At 41.9% G+C, this 19,222-nt stretch overlaps 1 protein-coding gene across 1 annotated transcript in view; it reads right to left on the bottom strand.

Annotated features, from left to right (window-relative positions):
• Positions 1-513: 513 nt before the first annotated feature.
• Positions 514-19,222, bottom strand: part of pibf1 (progesterone immunomodulatory binding factor 1) — a 42,306-nt gene continuing 23,597 nt past the window's right edge. Inside the window, exons 12-19 of the mRNA XM_080739790.1 lie at positions 17,539-17,704; positions 16,931-17,081; positions 14,667-14,757; positions 13,795-13,897; positions 9,743-9,873; positions 6,725-6,809; positions 1,935-2,114; positions 514-587 (exon numbers count right to left, since the gene is read on the bottom strand). Coding sequence (XP_080595916.1) covers positions 534-587; positions 1,935-2,114; positions 6,725-6,809; positions 9,743-9,873; positions 13,795-13,897; positions 14,667-14,757; positions 16,931-17,081; positions 17,539-17,704 — 961 coding nt within the window. The 3' untranslated portion in view covers positions 514-533. The remainder of the gene's footprint in view (positions 588-1,934; positions 2,115-6,724; positions 6,810-9,742; positions 9,874-13,794; positions 13,898-14,666; positions 14,758-16,930; positions 17,082-17,538; positions 17,705-19,222) is intronic.

Below are 19,222 nucleotides of genomic sequence, written 5' to 3'. Positions count from 1 at the left end.
CAGGCCCTGGGGCTAACTTTAATATGACACCGATAAGAAATGATCAAGGTATGCCCAGCATGTCTATATTTAAAGCCAAAGGAGTCTCAGCACGTACAAATCTAAGGCTGAGAAACCCTCACGTTCTCTGGACCTTTCATGCTTATTCAACGATACTGGATGACTACTAAGTACTAATGTTCGTAGAATAATGACAGACAGGCTTAATATAATAGATTGCCAAAGCCAAGGAATGTTTTTTCTTTTTTTTTTTTTTTCGGCCAGTCAAGTCTGTCAGGAATGTCAAGACTTCAGGAAGTAATACCTCTGGTTTTGAGGCTGTTGAGTCAGAACCTGGTTTCTTCACAGAAGATTAGAATAATAATGTACTACACATAACGGTTCAGGTATCATATGACAAACTTTACGAGATCTGATTTTATTTACAAGTGTAAAAAAAAGAGAGAGAAAAAAAAAGTTGGCAAAATATCATTTCAAATGACGAGAACCTGAATATCCAATTAAAACAACTATTAAAAACTCCATGTGATTGTTCATTTGGGTTGCTGTTTCAGCTTTCGGTACCATTCCGGAACATCCTTATTGGTCTGCAATGGAAAGAAAAACAGAGCAAGAATAAGAATTAGATTGATTGAGGAAGGGTGGATTGGACTCAGACTCCTCTCCCGGACAATGTAATTTCTCAACTGCTTTAACAGAGTTTATTGAGAGTGACGCACTCAAGTAAAGGTCACAAAAAAATGAGTCATTTTAAATCATGGCTAATGAACCCATGCATTCCTTCACCACAGTTATGTTCAGTACTACTTACAGTTGGAAATTAACAGAGTTATTGCAATATGATATCACAAAGTTGGAGACCACATGGCAGAAATGTGAGAACATACTTATTGTTACAGTAGGCCTACTATATAATGCAATTTGACTGTAGTAAACAATTGATATATTGTGCAGGAAATTAAACTCAATTAAGTATTAATGCAATTTAAGTACAAATATATGAATTCTTTATACAATAAACTCTGGCCTGGTATGGTAGCGCTGTTTTAAATATTTGTGTCCTTGAAAAGATTATGTGATAGTTAATTTATTTTCTTTACATTTATTTTTGGAGATTTTTGCTCCTTTCCCAATTTAGTCGTTATGCCAGTTAATTTCTTCCCACACAAATTTGCGTGTTGTCTCACCTGCCAGTGAGGAGCACCCACCGGGAAGACGTAAAGCCTTCGTCCTACTCTCCCGCCCAACACTCCCTGCTGACAGATGCCGCCCCAGCCCGTATGCGTACTTGTAGTGACAAATATCACCCTCCCTGCCCGCCTTGCCTCCCCACAAACACAGGCCATTGTGTTCGTATAGATGAGTTCTGCCCACAGAGGAGCGCAGAGGGGGAGCAGTTAGGGGTTAGGCGTCTCGCTCAGGAGCTGGAGTCGTACCTGGGACCTCCGGAGTCCTAGCTCACTAACCATTCAGATATGGCTGCCCCATAGATACAGTATAGACCAGTGTTTCTCAAATGGGGGTACGTGTAGACCCTAGGGGTACGCAGGGGTACCTCAGGGGGTACAGGAGAAAAAGGGAATATGTATTTCACTGTTATGGGTAATGACAAAACATTGACAGTCTTTGTGTGAACCTGCTAATCTGTAAATTGTAAAACCAAATACAACAGTTATGAATAGAAAGCAATGCTAATTTGCCATTATGCCAACATATTGGCATTGGAACTGGATTGTTTGATGAGCTTTTGATAAGCAAAATGCTACAGTCAGGGGAAGGGGGTACTTGGCTTCAAAAATCAGTCTAAGGGGGTACTGCAGCCAAAAAAGTTTGAGAAGCACTGGTAAAGACCCTTGACAAAGCCTACTTCAGCATGAATAGTTTTGATACTTGGTGTGAATTTATCAGACATCACGTATAGAGGAGATGCTTACAAACACAGTGGGTTTTGGCCTGTTGGTGGTCTCCTCCTCTGCAGTCTTGCCGAGGCGTTTGGGTCGTTGCGTCCTGGTGTTGGGAGGGCTAGACCCTGCTCCGTCCAGGTCAAGGAGGCTTGGAGCGTCTCTCTGGCCAGACCTCATGCTGATCAATACCTGCTTCATCATCGCTAACTCCTGCACAGACACACATGGGAGATGGTCGGGACAACTTAGAAAGGAAAATTTCCAAAAAGTCAAAATTTCTGTTCTCATCAATGGTGCAGTGGCTGAGATTGCTTAGCTCAACATTAAAATAAAAAATAGTTGGACGCAATCACTCTGTCCGCCATGCCCACTTTTGGCCCTACTCTTATCTCCGGCATCGTTGCCCCTATCCTTGCACACACACTTCTTGGCTGGCAAACCACAACCTCCAGCCCTGATTTCTCACACGCCCCTCTTCTAGCGGCAACATGAGGTTGCAAGTGACCTCGCTTATCTACCGATTATGGAGTCTTAAGCCCCTATCATAGTAGGCAACACGGTGATAAGCTATCCACCGCAGTGTAGTCTTTTTAAGTCGTTTAAGTCATAAAACTACAACGTTACGTCATTACTCGTGGTGAAGAGCTATCCACCGCGAACACATCTCTCTGTTTTTACTTTCAGACAGATCGGCCCATCACCCCGTTCACTGATTGGTCGATCTAGACCAGTCAGTCACAGTGATAGGACTTCACCGTGACTGACTATGATGGCCTCCACTTATTTTCTCACTTAAGGTGGATAGCTTTACACCTAAAATTTGCGGTGATAGGCTCACCACAGACTCTGATAGGGGCTTTACTGGTAAAATGATATTCTGCTGTGAGATAACTGTTTAAATCAGGTATTTTGACAGCCTGTGCAGAATGTCCAATACAAATAAACGTGATAGCATGCACTTCTTCACTGCCTGGACACTTCTGCTGATCAGGAGCAGAAAAGTTCCAATCTCTTGTTTCACACTGGAATATCATTTTACCACCCCGGTTTTATTAACTCATCTAGTGCCATTCCCGAGATATCTCGCGAAATGTACTCGAGTATCTGTAGTGCCATTCCCGAGATATCTCGCGAAAAGTAATATATTACTGTAACGGCGGGTACATTACCGAGAAGAATGGGCGGAGGTCCGGAGACGAAATCCGTCGCTGATTTCGCATCATCACGGCTCCACGAGCACAAAATAGTCCCATCCATAACATTGAGGTGGACGGGGGATCTCATCTTTAATGTCCATTATCTCAAAACTACACTTTAGAAGCTAGGATGGAGGCAGATGCTCGCTTATGTTACACAGTTATAAAAGCTCCCGGTCGGCCATTACACAACTCCACGTGGACAAGGATCGGTTCCGGCGCACGACCCGATGACGTCAGACCGGAAGTGATTGCGCTGTGGACTTCTGGCCTTCAAAATAAGATAACGGCGGTGATGCCAGCCTGAAGGTGGCGTCGTGGACTTTATAATCCGTTAATTTCAGGGGCACTAAATGAGTTAAAGACATCCAAAGAAACGTGTGTACCTTTACATTTACAATACGAGGTTGGAAAATGGGTAAAACAAATATACAATAATAATATTACTCCTGGCACAGCAATGGTGAGGTCACAGATGGGGCTATTGCTAACAGGTTGTCGCAAATAGGGATGTGACGACAATCGCTATTATCGTTTATCATGATAAAAAACACTCACGATAATCGTATTGTGGAGATTTAATTTATCGTGAAATCGTCCTCCGTCATGCACTGGGATCAATTCACCTTTTATTTGTGCCACTTAACCCCTCTATAATTGGTAAAACAGACCTGTAAATAGGGTTAGGGTTAGGTTCATCTACCAAAGAGTGTACGAGTCAATCTGGTTCCATCTGTACACTCTAAAAAGGTTAAATTAATAGTGAGGACTTTACAGTTCAGGAATAAAACCTGCCAGGTTTCTGTCCTGTACTGTTGCCCCTCAATTCACCTGCTAACTGTCAAGTCCAAGGAGAAACAAGTACTAAGGAGAGGGGACTGCCTGTCCTCTTGATGTTTTGGACCAAGGCGAGACAATGTGACCCAGGTCAGTGCCTGAGGGACAGTCAAATTAAATCACACAGACATTTCTGACACTGACTGTCTGGCTAGCCTACACGTGGGGACGAGCTGAGAAAATTGTGAAACCAAAGCCTATTCATATATTGTATCGGATATTTATCGTGTGGACTTTTTGTAAAATGACAAAACATTTGTTGGAACAAGACGAGAAATATTGTATTAACTTATAAATATAGTTTTCATGAAAATCAATCACATCAAATTACCCCCCACAAACATTCACAGAATGTCGTCCTAATTTTAGACTATAAATATGCTGCTGATGTCAAAACGGAAATTCAACCCTCAACATGTTCTGAAGCAGAATCCTTTCTCATACTATCATATAGTGGCCTACTGTATATCTACACTTGTAGGGCATCTTGTAATACTTGGCCTGCACCTCGGGGCCAGATGGCCCTAGTTGTGGAAATCCAACTATGGGACCACTTGCAAGAAGCCCAACGGGTTCAAGGGTCCGCGGGGGTGGCGGCAGGGCAGGGAGAAGACCCCGAGCCATTTCACGGTTCTATTTATCACCCCTGAGGACATGAGCCCTGGCATGTCACACACACACACTCATGGCATCCCAAACAGCCAGGCTGAGGAACAGCTGTCTACGAGGGGGCACATACTTCATACACCAAACGGCTGGCTTGGCGCGCACGCTCCCACGTGCACAGACACACGCACACGCACATACACAGACACAGCCTTGAGTGATCATTTCTTTTAGAATGTGTGACACCCTGAAGCACACTTGCGATATATTGACTGTCAATCTGGTTCCTGGTGCAGATCAAATATTTTTAACATGCGTGTAAAACATTCTTTTTTTCTAAGGTTGCAAAGTGGGGAGCGAAGTACAGCTCAGCATCAAACAAAATTAAACATTTCTTTTTTCTCTCTCAAGTAGTACTTTAATATTTTGTCCCACAGTTCCATTATCATGGAAAGCATAGGCAAGGCAAGGCATGACATGACACATACCAAACTTTAATTACACCTTTAGTTATGTGCGTATAGGAGTCTACTGAGTCATTGCTGACCTAACCCCATCTGTGACATCACCCGTCATATAGTGTTGCTATCCAGGACTGGGGGTGCAAGGTGAACAGGTGCATTTTCTTTTATCTATTTCTCCAGCATTGGTATCGCAAATTTAAAGGTATTTACAGTTTTGAAGAATTAGAATATTGTGTAAAAAAAGCATTGGAAGCAGCATCCCAAATCATCACTGAATGCGGAAACCTCACACTGGACTTCAGAAGGTTGACATTTAAATCCTTGTTTTGAGTGGTCCCGTGTAATATTGTAATATTTTGAGATATGGATTTGATTTTCATGAGCTGGATGCCATAAAAATCTAAATTAAAACAAAAAAGGTTTTGAATATTTCACTGCATGCGCAATGTATCTAGATTCTAGAATATATGAAAGTTATTATAATTAAAAATCTTTGTTCGCTGTACGTGTTCCCATTGCCATCTGTAGTAAAAACAGTGTGGTAAAATGATATTCTGCTGTGAGACAACTGTTTAAATCAGGTATTTTGACAGCCTGTGCAGAATGTCCAATACAAAAAAACGTGATAGCATGCACTTCTTCACTGCCTGGACACTTCTGCTGATCAGGTGCAGAAAAGTTCCAATCTCTTGTTTCACACTGGAATATCATTTTACCACCTCGGTTTTATTACAGACATCCAAAGAAACTCGTGTACGTTTACATTTATGACATGAGGTAGGAAAATGGGTAAAACAAATATACAATAATAATATAACTCTCCTGGCACAGTAATGGTGAGGTCACAGACCTGACTAATTAACATGTTGTAGCAAATAGGGATGTGACGGTAATCGCTATTATCGTTTATCGTGATAAAAAACACTCATGATAATCGTATTGTGGAGATTTAACTTATCGTGAAATCGTCCTCCATCATGCACTGGGATCAATTCACCTTTTATTTGTGCCACTTAACCCCTCTATAATTGGTAAAACGGACCTGTAAAATACAGATTCTTTCACTCTCTACCAAATCTCTTTGCCAAAGAAATAGCTGATCTACGAGCTTGTAGATCTGCTATTTTTTGGCAAATGTTCCACCCCAGGATAATGGAAGTTGATGTTGATTATCAGGTCTTCTAGTGCAGACCTGCTTGATGTGCCTAATATGACATAAAAAATATGACACAAAAAATATGGTGAAGCAGCTTTCTGCTTCTATGGGCCGACAGCTTGGAATGAACTCTTGCTACACCTAAGACAGGCAGGCTCTGTGGATAGCTTTAAAGCACAGCTCAAGACCTATTTCTTTACTCTTGCTTTTAGCTGAATTTTTAAATTCCTGTGGTGCTATTGAAGTCCACACTGTTCTTATAATGTTCTTAAAATGTTGTAAATGATCTTCAATGTTTTATGTTCTTATTTTTCTCTGCTTTATTGTAATCACGTGTATTTCTGTTAAGCACTTCATTTTCATTTTCTGCTCTGTAAAGCACTTTGAGCTGCATTTCATGTCATGAAAGATGCTATACAAATAAAGTTTTATTATTATTATTATTATCAAGATAATATCCTAAATCGCAATTATTTTGGTAACAATAATCGGGACATTTTCATCTCATCCCTAGAAGCAAAGCCTGCCCCATGTCTTCACCGTGGTCACTGTCATGGTTACCTCTCTGTGGTTGAGGAGTCTCTCCAGATCAGCAGCCATGTTGTTCTTCATGTGCTGCAGCGCATTCCGCTCTTTCCTCAAGGCACTGGACACAAATACAAAACATTGAAATAAATATATTCAAAGCTTTAACAAAAGGCATTCGGGACAGCGCAGCAAACTCAAAGATACAAGCAGAGATGTCAGGCAGACAAACAATTACATATTTCTTTCTTCTTAAATTTTTATCCCATGATTTTGTAACCAATTTTTCCACCCGGTGCCAATTGCCTAAGCTGTAATCTTGATCTCTGCTCTCCCTCTGCCAACCTGGGGAGAGCCCCGAACTGAGCTCATGCTTCCTTCAGAGCATGAGTGAGCATTTTGCACATATATTCCCAGTAGGTGAAGGAACAAATGCCACCCTTTCCACATTGGCCTGTTATAGCGCCACCAGCAGGTCCAATTTTGCTGCATCCGATCGCCGTGAAGGCCGAATACATGACACCCTTTTCATATTTATAGCGCCACCAGGAGGCCACAATAACATACCTGACCTGGTGGAGACCTGTGCTTGGAAGAGCACTGCTTCTAGTTAAACATATAATCACATAAAGTTCAAAACAAAAATGTATAAATGGAGATATCTAAAAATGCACAAGAACAATTATAACAATGAAATGTGCCTGAAGGTTTATCACATGGCTCCTCTTCCGGAGTTATTCAACACATTATAGTCTAATATACAATACATATAATGCAAATACAATAACAATGGATGCAGTAGATAGAAAGAAACAATTTGCTGTTATGAAAAAATCTTTTCATACTGTATGTAGTTGTGTTTGTCTGGGGGCAAGAGAAACCGAGGGAACGACAAAGCATGCTTGGATTAGGGCATTGTGTGTGTGTGTGTGTGTGTGTGTGTGTGTGTGTGTGTGTGTGTGTGTGTGTGTGTGTGTGTGTGTTCAATTATACAATTGGAATGTTCATTTCACAATATGAAGGTACAAGTTCCATAGTATGGGACCTCTGTATCTTATTAGTATGACAATGTGGACAATAAAGATACTAATAAGATTACTGTGCTGAAATTCGAAATTATAAATAATCAATTCAGTGCTCCCTATTTTCTAGTTCCTCGAGAGCCTTGCCAAACACGTTTGTCCACAAGTGGTTTGCTGGAGCTTTGAGCAAACACCCAAAAGGCTATTGAAAGGATTGAAGGTGTTCTTTGGGGTGAAAAGAGTCATGAGGGTTGACATGACATAGTAGTGGGTGGGGTAAAGGTTGTAATGTTTACCTTGTAACTAAAAACAAACCTAGGTTTCACCTAGCATAGAACCTATATATGGTCAATTTGCGAAATTGTGGACATTTTGTTAGAGCAAGGGTCTTCAACGTTTTCAGGCCAAGGACCCCTTAGTTGAGAGAGAGATGAAGCAGGGACCCCCACAACCTTCTCATAGATTCCATATAGTTTCATTAATTGACAGCACAATCATCAGTGTATTTTGGATTCATGTCAATTTGTGTTTTCAGATACGTATTTAACCACTTGAATCGTCAATAGATAACTTGACATTTCACCCTGTACTTAGTCTGCTCTTTTTCCCCTCTACACCAAACGTCTTTGCCAAAAATAGCAGATCTACAAGCTCACAATGCCTCGCAGCACGAGGCGTTTTGAGCTTGTAGATCTGCTATTTTTGGCTAAAGTTCTCAGAATATGGACATTAGGGTTCAAGTGGTTAATATAAAAAGGAGAAAAAAGATCTATCACACAAAGATTTGGAGGACCCCCTGTAGTAACTCTGAGGACCCCCTGTTGAAGACCCTTGTGTTAAAGAGATAATGAGAGTGGTAGTGTCTATAATGTGAATTGCTGGAAATGATGTCTTGTGAGGGGCATGAGATTATGTCTTTTGTGAGGGGCATGCTCCATGTGGCGAATCACTGGCCAGTGGCCACCCACCTCCTTTCTATGTTATTATCATGATTTTTTTTTACTATATAGATATATTTTCTTATCATTGTCTGTTGTTTTGTGTCCCATCCATTTGGTGTCTTTTTAATATTTTTGCCACATTCTGCCTACTATGCTCATTTGCGCCTGATGACAACACATTGAGGTTAGACAACATATTTGGGCTAGCTGCATCGGGAACTGCTTATGACATGGTCCGTCCGCCCACCTGCCGGTTCTCCCATTAGGCAATTTGAATAGAGGATGTAGCAAAAACTAGCAATACAAATGTCAATCGATCAATCAAAGACGGTGCTGTATTATATTAGTTGTGGTGCAAGTTTCGGCAACAAAGCACCAAAACCGTTTTGATTTTGTACATTGAGGTCGTCCACAGAGACATTTACGCATACAGAATCACTTTAAATTCAGTTGGATGAGCTTAGCAAATGATGAATGCTGGAATGATAATCTTGAGCCATAACCGCAGAATTTTACTTTCTTATACTTGTACAACAAGATGTAACAATAAAAGAAAATCATGAATCTATACCAAGCCTTACCCTGGGTGGGGGAGTAATAAAATGACATAAAGGGTGATAAGCCAGAAGGAGTTTATATAACTGCACAGAAGTTTGAGCGTTGTTCATGTCAATGGGGAGTTTTGAACTTCATAGATGATTTCAAATGTTTTCCACTAGCCCCAGGTGAACGCTTGACAGCAGCAAGAGGAAACCTGTATGGGGTCTTGGTTCGCATATTTGTCAGAGGGAGAGAGAGAGTGAGAAATGGGGTACAAGGATTCTATCAGTGTAGCGTAGGTGCACTTACATGACCCACCCTTGGTACACATGACAACATGCCCGCCTGCACGCTCGCACACACACAATGTACAAGAAGATGGGGGGGGGGGGGGGGGAGTAAATGTACGATTTAATAGGATTTATGCAAACTAGCGGGGGGCTGACAGAAGCCTATACAAATAGTGATCTGTACTTAAAAGACAGGGCAAATTCCTGATTTAGTTCATTTCATTTCTACACAGGAAGAAGTTGTTTCTTTCATGTGCTTACCTGGCATCATCCTCCAGCGAGGCGATACGCTCCTTCAGGGAGCTGATCTGTGCATCTCTTTGTCGCACGGTCTCGATCAAGTAGCTATAGGGCTGCTGGGTCTGCTGCAGCAGCATGTTGGCTGCTGATAACTGGGAGAAAACACATAAGACACAACCAGATTTCCCACACATTTTTATCAATGAATTTCCAAAACCTTTCCAGAATATTTAACCCCATATCCAGGACTATATTACAATCATTCAGCGCAATAACGAGTCTCTTACTCCTATGTGCAATGCCCAAAGACAGGCAGTTTAGCAAAAATAAAGTGTGCATGCCACGAACGGACCGTGGCATGCATGCGGATCGTGCAGATAATTTTTTCCAGAACCTTCCAAGACCCTTGATCAATTCCAAAACTTTTCCAGTACTGGAAAATATTTTTCAAATTTTCATGACCGTGGGAACCCTGCACAACACAAGAGCGTGAGGACTGAACACAGAGTGAGGGTGGAACTGATCAAGATCCACGCTGGATCAATAAAAAGGTGTGTAAATGGAGAGCCGAGTATGCCTTCACAGCATTCCCAACTGCACAAAGTTGGGTATGGATTAGGGGTTGGCGATTCGGAAAAATATCACAATATTTTTCCAAGCTGTATCACGATACACAATCTTATCATGATTCTTTTTTCATGTTGATTTTTATGGATATTTTTCAAGTTACTTAACGGTACAACCACTTATAAGGTTACAAAAACTAAAAGAAAAAGATCCTTTTGGGAGGTCTAAATTGACCCTTACAAGTATGTAACTCTTGACTGCATGCAAATGAATTCATTTGTATACTGTCAGAGTTTAGGGGAGACCTTGACATTGTAGAGTTTGAGAACCACTGATTTAGACCAAAATGCAGGACTTGCAGGTTTAAATGAATTCCGCAATGAATCTCTGTATTAACAATTCAACAGGATTTTTTTTATAAGGCTCACTCATTGTATCACGATATATACGATATGTCTCAAAAGGCATATCGTGGAGAGTGGAGACATTGTATCGTCTCAACGATAATTATCACCACATCGCCCACCCCTAGTATGGATTAATTCCATTTCATTCACCTGGCTGCCTGCACACAGTAAAATCCTCAGTAGTCATTTAACTCTCTCAGTGTACAAATGTGCCCATAAGTGGGTCCATTTGTACACTGTTAGTTAAATTAAGACTTTGATTTTACTGTGTATAGTGGAAAATCAAAGGCACATCTTGTAATCACACGTCTGGTCTCGGTTTGTTTGTAATGTATAGCTTGAATCTGCGCCACTGGAACCTTCACATAGGGGCACAATACAACAAAACCTCAACTTGCCTCGTCTCTCACCACCATCTATAGAACACAGCTTTACCACTCATTTGGAACGGTTGATAGTGGGATTAAGGGGGAAAGTCTGCTCATAAGACTATGAGGTTTGCATGTTATCTTGGATGAGTATTTATTGCTCTGTGCATATTTGTCAAAAACAATAATTTTAGAGAGCTAATGACAGAAGCCTGGAGTTTAATCTCTAATGTCTGTGAAGCTGCTCCAGTGCTGAATGATGAATGGGAGAATTTAGCAAATGCTTGTTTGAGCGTTTGCATCCAAATGAGCATTAAACTGTATGGTCCCTAGTACCCTACTATAAAATGCTACCTACTCGCTTCCTTGCCAAATCAATAGTGTCCAAGTGATATTGATATTGAGTACTATTGCTGTGCTTTTTTGTGTGTGACGTGACACTTATGAGCGTGGAATGTTTCTTGGACACTTTATGTATATATTTTTCTTTTATTGTGACAGCTTTTCAACACTTTATGTTTATATTCTTCTTTTTATTGTGCCTTGCTTTTTTTGACTGTACACAACAGTACTCTTTTTCTTTTTCTTACTTCTTTGTAAATTGTAACCTTAAACTGCTGTGCTGCCTCTGGGCAACTGATTTCCCCCTGTGGGATAATAAAGGTATCCATCTATCTATCCATCTATTGTACTTGCATGTGAGGTTGCTTATCACTAAACGGCATGTTACAAAATGTATAAACAAACAATTATAAACAGTATATGAAATCTGTGTTACATATTAAACCACTTTTACAGTGGACTGTCTGGTAGTGTCTGTAGGTGAGTAGAGGAGGTGGGATGGGCAGAATCATATATAGAGTTAGTCAGGGCACCTGTGTGGGTGGTTTAAGTGGTTAACACCCTAGAGTAGACCTTTGTCTTGCATGAACAGGAAACCTCCATTTTCCTCACCCTGCCATTCTCATTTTGTACCTTTCATCCTGTCTGAATCATGTGGCGTAGCAGACAAGTGCCAATCAGTCAATGTGACAGGTGAATGGCTGGCTTATTTAAGACCACAGCTCCGCCTACTATCACAGCTCTCTGGGTTGCGCAACGCGTTCGCTCATACACAGACTTAGCACCAGAAGAGCAAACCAAGTCCCACCCCTTCTTGGGTGGGTTTCACATTTGAACACAAGCAGCAAAAACGTGACTGCATAGACACCAAGTTATCCACACCCAAATTAAGACCTGTGTAACATGCGCACACATACACATTCACACACACACACACACAAATCACAACAAAACCAAACCCTCTGTGATTGTTGAACTGTGGAGCATAGTAGTCATACTCCTCATCTCTCAGTGTGTGTTTGAGGAGTTCTTAGTACTCCGATATAAGATTCTTGCGGAGAGATTGTTGTCCCCAAACACCTTTCCTTTTTCACGACATGTCTTTGAGGCCAGACTAAGGGACATGATGAGAGGAGCGTGGACAAATGGAATGCATTCTTGTGTAAATTAGAGAGGGGAAAGTGTCAGTGCAGCCATGTGCCCTGGTTCCCCGTGGATATTAGTTGGACATTAGACGATTAGACAGATATCTGACGCATAGCTATTGAAAAGTGGTTAAGGACCGCCCTCCCGAGACTACCTATGAATTGACCAACCACAGACTTCCATTACAGTTGAGCAAATCAGAGGCTTAACTGAGATTTTCTCTGTCAAAACATGGACATGCTGACTTGTGATTCAGATCCTCCGTCACTGGAATCGATGATGTAAGAAGGTGGTCTGACCACATGAGACTAGTTATCCAGATATCGCAGCAACATAAATGACATACAAAGCAGGTCTTCACCCGATTACCCGCATTAACCCGTTGTTTAATATTGCATTCCCTTCATTCATTTTTATTTGCATTTAGGGGTGGGCAATATGGAAAAATTCTATATCACAATATTTGTATAGTGTCAGAGTTAAGGGTAGACCTTGACATTTTAAGGTTTGAGAACTACTGATTTAGACCAAAAAAAGGTTTAAATGAATTCTGCAATGAATCTCTGTATTAACAATTCAACAGGCTACCTCATTGAATCACGATACATATGATATCTCTGAAAAGGAATATCGTGGAGACATTGTATCGTCTCAACAATAATTATCACCATATCCCCTATTTGCATTTTTACTAGCAACTACATGACGTGACTTGATACAAGATCCTAGAACCCATGTTTCATCTAATGCTTCATCTCTGCCGTACCTTGGGGGCAGAACCTAGGTCGATTTGGGGTGATCTCATCACCCAACAACAACAACTAGTCTTTGATTCTGACACGGTTATGTCTGTATAGTATAGGTGAGATAAATCATTATGGCTTTTTAACAAGATGTGCATGGAATAAATGAGCTATAATTAAGAGACATGCAGTTGTGGGAACGCACTGGTTCTGCTCCGGGGCAGACACGTGTGTGTGGTGTGTGTGTGGTGTGTGTGTGAGTGTGTGTGTGTGCGCGCGCGCGCGTGTGTGCGTGTGTGTGTGCACGCGTGCATGCGTGTTACATGTGCAGACTTGCAGTGATTTTGATTGGGATTCAAAGTGTATCTCACACATGATTATTCACACACAGGCAATGTACTGTAGCCACATACACCTTCATATGGACAGTTGGATATACTCAGATACAATATGCGCAGTTGTGTGTGTGTGTGTGTGTGTGTGTGTGTGTGTGTATTTACCTCCTCAGAAATCTGCCCTGTGTGCGTGCTGTGCCTCTCCAGCTCTCTCCTCAGGGATGTGTTCTGCTTTTCCAGCTGTAACACCCTACGGGCCAGGTGAACGCTGCACCACGCACGCACGCGCACACACACACACACACACACACACACACACACACACACACACACACACACACACACACACACACACACACACACACACACACACACACACACACACACACACACACACACACACACACACACACACACACACACACACACACACACACACACACACATCCAGTTATGCAAATCTCTAAACATGATCACACAAGTAATTCCCCTAAAATTCATGTTGTTAACAGTTGTGGTTGTCAGGAAATCTAGCTTTGTCTCCAAATCCATGTCTAGTTTGTTATTACCGGTTTTGGTTTTGGCTTGCGGCGCTGCAGTGAGATGAAACTTTGGATGTAAAAAGTGACAGAGCCCCATGTTTGTCCATTGCAAGTCACTTTATGTAACCTTTACAAAAGTTATTTTTGACAATACAATAACCATACCACAGAAATGTGTTTTTTTTTTTACTTCTTTAAACAGGGGTCCGCTCAATATCCCGACGGGCCGCTGTTCCGAATAGCGTCGGCAGGTTAGTTACTCGTCACGGTTACTGAGATTAAGTTTAGGGTTAGAGTGAGTTAGGGCTAGTTTTAATTATCACCATATCGCCCACCCCTAAGTACAACCCATCAGCGTAGCAAACGTTTATTTTAATTATCACTGGCATATTGTCTGTTCACCTAACCCCCCCTCTCCTCCTCCCCGTCGTCTTAATTTTGGCTGCCACAGATAGGCCTTTCAAGAAGCTTTTCCCAGTCTAGAATGCACTGTACCTTTGTTTGAGTCTCCTCTTGGCTGTTGTGGGAACATTGGCCCCGTACCCGTACGAAAACAGGACTCTCTCTGCCTCCTCCTCGTTCTCAACTGCCAACACACAACAACAAAAATCCAATATATTACATGACAAGGATGCAGCATAGCGATATTGTGCTTAACATTTAGGCCTAGAATTATTGAATGCTTTAACTATTGAAAAATAGCAGCCATACAAGCTCACAGCGCGCGCTGCAAGCTTGTAGATCTGCTATTTTTGAAAAAGTTGTGAAAATGTGTGCAAATCTTTGAATATATGTATTTTTAAAGCAAACGTGTGTAACTCAAATTTTGCATCTGGGTGGTCCCTGGAACTAGATATTTTGAGATGGGGGTCCGTGGCCAAATACATATCAGTTTGGGCGTCCTTCACATGAAAAGGTTTGAGAACCACTGACATAGTAGTCTCTCAAGAACAGACTAACTGAGCTCCAGTTAAGTGAAAAGGACCTTTTCTTTGACGATGGCTGGCCAGATTGCAGCCATAGAAACATAGGTTTTTCAAAAAGTCTTAGAAGGATTCAAAAGACACTTATAGAATCAGGTCAAAATTCAAATTCTCACAATTTTTCAAAAATAGCAGATAGTGCCGCGCTGTGAGCTTGTATATCTGCTATTTTTCAATAGTTAAAGCATAAAATATTGATACACAATAATGTGTACCCGTTCTAAATGGGTTATTAACGTACACGCAACACCTAAAACCATGTCCGTTTGCCTAACATAGTATCCTACAGCTACTGTATCCCCCAACCCCACCCCATTCCAATCCACATTATTTGGCTTTCCACTATAAGCAATTAATTTATTTGTGGAAGCCGTTTGAAATTTTCACACTGAGGGGCTGGTGTGCTTTAGTATGTGTACCACCTACCGCCATACTCAAATGACACATGTTAAGTACAGAGTGACCAATAACCAACTCTGACGTCTCTGCTGTTGCTGTAAAGACCGAACTCACATAAAAAATTACATATTATATATACTGTATTTATAGTATAGTAGCCAATTATTTTTTTACCCACTTTTTCTCCCCAACTTAGTCGTTACGCCAATTAATTCATCCCCATTTCTGTGTTGTCACTGCTGTTGTATCCTACTGACAGAGCTATCGACAAATGGCACGATGAAGCTGCCTTGGTAGCATATGCACCAAGAATGTGGAACTTACTCCCCCTGCATATCAGACAGGCAACCTCGGTTGATGGCTTTAAGAGGCAGCTAAAAACCCACTTCTATGACCTTTTAAATTTAACTGAACTCCTTTTAATATGTTTTCTTTCCTTTTCTTTTATTTATTTAACTCATTACTTTGTTTTAACCTGTGTTTTTTAACTTGAATGTAAAGCACTTTGAACTGCTTTTATGTCTGAAAGGTGCTCTATAAATAAAGGTAATTATTACTGGCTCACCTGCCAGTGAGGAGCTCCCACCAGGAGGACGTAGGGCCTTTCGTGCTATTCCTCCCGCCCAACACTCCCCTGCCTGACAGGTGCCTCCCCAGCCCGTAGAAGTACATGCAGTGACACACATCACACTCCGCACCCGGCTTCTCTCCCCCGAACACGGCTCACTTGTGTTTGTGTAGACCAGTGGTTCTCAACCTTTTCAGGCCGCGACCCCCAAAATAATCATATTTTAACTGAGGACTCCCCCCAGCCTGACGAGCACTTTTTGTATCTATTGTGAAAATAGCCGATCTACATGCTCACAACGCCTCACGTTGCGAGGCGTTGTGAGCGTGTAGATCAGCTATTTTCACAATAGACAATGTTTAATTTGTCATTTTAGAGGTATTAAAAAGTCCTTAAATTGTCACTGTAGAAATGTGCAGATACCCTCTATACACTTCATGTTGGTTTGATTACTGTTGAGTGAGAAAACAACGTTGCACATTAAGCTAATCATCTGGGGACCCCCTTGGGGGTTCCCGACCCACAGATTGAGAACCACTGGTGTAGACGCCCGACAAAGCCGGATGCACACAGTGGATTTGAACCAACAACCTCTGTGGTGGTGGGCAGGGACTCGAGCGCGTTGTGTTTCTGTGTCATGTAGTAACATTGTGGTACTCACTCTGTGTCATGTACTGTAGTAACATTGTGGTACTCACTCTGTGTCATGTACTGTAGTAACATTGTGGTACTCACTCTGTGTCATGTACTGTAGTAACATTGTGGTACTCACTCTGTGTCATGTACTGTAGTAACATTGTGGTACTCACTCTCGGCAGCCTGCATGGTGACTTGGTCGAGCTCTTGCTCCAGTTTCTCGTAGGTCTCCAGGCGAGCTGCTTGCTCAGCCTTGTGCGCCCCGAGCTCAGTCAGGCGCTTCTCGGAGGACGACTGCAGACTGTAGAACTCCTGGGTCAGAACCTGAGGGGCGAGAACAGAAAGGAGAGAGAGGAGGAGGAGGAATGAGTGGCAGAGATCGTCCTGGCCGGTTGCTGTTTGATTAGCAGCCAAAACACCAAGTGGCACAACGGTAAATGTCGTTATTGACCATTACAACTGCCATCACTTTTTTCTTTCCTCAAAGGAAAGTGGGTCGTCCGCAGTAGTGGACAGTCAGTAACTAAGAACATATATTTTTTTGAGTATCTGTATTTTGCTTGAGTACTCACTTATGACTTGAGGTTACTTATTTTTATACACAAGTACTCCTGTACTTTTAACTCGAGTACAACTTTGACTGAGCAACCTTCGCTTGTAGTTGTGTAAATATTTGACCAGGACAATATCTATACTCCAAGTAGTGGAGTTGAGTACTTGGTCCACCACAGAGGGAGGTAGGGGAGACAGGCAAAAAGAGAACATCCTACTCCTCATCTACCTCCAGCTTCTTCTGTTGTTTCTCACATTCCACCTGGCACTGGGCCAGAGCCTTGGCGGTCTCTTCCTGGAGCAAGTGAGCGCGCTCCGCCTCAAAGGAGTGGAGCTTCACCTGGTTGGACATCTCTGCAACCTTGCTGTCTGTACCCATCTGGAGCTGGCGGAACCTGCAGGAACACACACAGGAAACATCATTTACATGATGATATAAAAATATGATGTGTGTTAGGGCAGGGGTCTTCAATAGGGGGTCCGGGACCCCTAGGGGGTCCTCCGAGTTACTACAGGGGGTCCTCTAAATCTTTTGAGTCATAGAAACCTTTTTTCTCCTCTTTTACCACTTGAACCCTAGCGTCCATATTCTGAGAACTTTAGCCAAAAATACCAGATCTACAAGCTCACAACGCCTTGCGCTGCGAGGCGCTGTAAGCTTGTAGATCGGCTATTTTCGGCAAAGAGGTTTGGTGTAGAGGGGAAAAAAGAGCAGACTAAGTACAGAGCGAAAGGTCAAGTTTATTAAGTATTGACAGTTCAAGTGGTTACATATCTGATAACACAAATTGACATGAATCCAAAACACACTGATGATTGTGCTGTCAAACGATGAAACTATATGGAATCTGGGGACTGGGGGTCCCTGCTTCATCTCTCTCTCAGCTAAGGGGTCCTTAGCCTGAAATCGTTGAAGACCCCAGTGTTAGATACTATATCCATGTACTGTACACCAACGCAGTACACCAACGCAGTTTATCAAGTTGGCAGCAAGTTGCCCACATCTTCAAAACTCCTAGCACTGTAGGGCAAACCATCTAATCCACCTTGATACTGTTTTTTTTATAGACTAGGTGTTCAAAAGGACTTGGGAGGCACTACTTAATCTCGAGGAGACCACACTCATCGCTATACTTCTGGCATGCAATGTATCTCAAATGTTCATGATCTTCTAATACCTCTGTCAAAGCAACAAATATCACATTGATTTGATTCAAATTTGGATTTAGTTCCAAAGCAGCATAAATCTCTCAAATTGCTCCCACCTCATTCCCTTAATATCCTACAACTTCTGACGTTTTGGATGCTCCCCAGAAGACATGATGTGTGGTCACCACATCTATTCACAGCCTTTCCCGGATAACGGATTGAGACCGACTGATTTACCATTTAACATAAAACCTAACTACAACTAGTGAAATCGTACATATCTTGCCACACTATGCCGGTTTTACCCTGTATGAGAACTCGAGAAGGTGTAATAATAAAAACTATACAAATAGTAGGATCTTCACAAAATAATACCGTTTCTTTCAAGATAACAAAGCATTTGTTAGGATTTCATTGTTTACTGTATAAATATAAACTAATTAATGAGCCTGGTCTGGAACCATGAATAATTTTGTGGTTTGTCGACATCTGCCATCAAACAATTCAAATCCAGGTCACCAAGCAGGAAGAAATTTGTATCCAAAACGGTCTCTCTCTCATGGCACTCCTGGTGGCGTTTGATCTTTAATGGCAGTTGCTGGCAGCTAAAGAAAGGGTTGGAAGCCTTCCTTTCCACCCACACACGGACTGTTAAGAGTTTAATAATTCAGAGGGAGTGAGAGAGAGAGAGTGAGAGATAGACTGATGGAGAAATGGAGAAGAAGGGCACAGGAAAAAAAAGGGCATACCTAGTTTGCAGTTTC

The sequence above is a fragment of the Nannobrachium achirus genome (assembly GCF_963921795.1).
Source record: "Nannobrachium achirus genome assembly, chromosome: 13".
In the NCBI taxonomy this organism is placed as follows: Eukaryota; Metazoa; Chordata; class Actinopteri; order Myctophiformes; family Myctophidae; genus Nannobrachium; species Nannobrachium achirus.
Note: the sequence above shows the minus strand (reverse complement) of the source record. Positions and strands in the feature narration are given on the sequence as shown.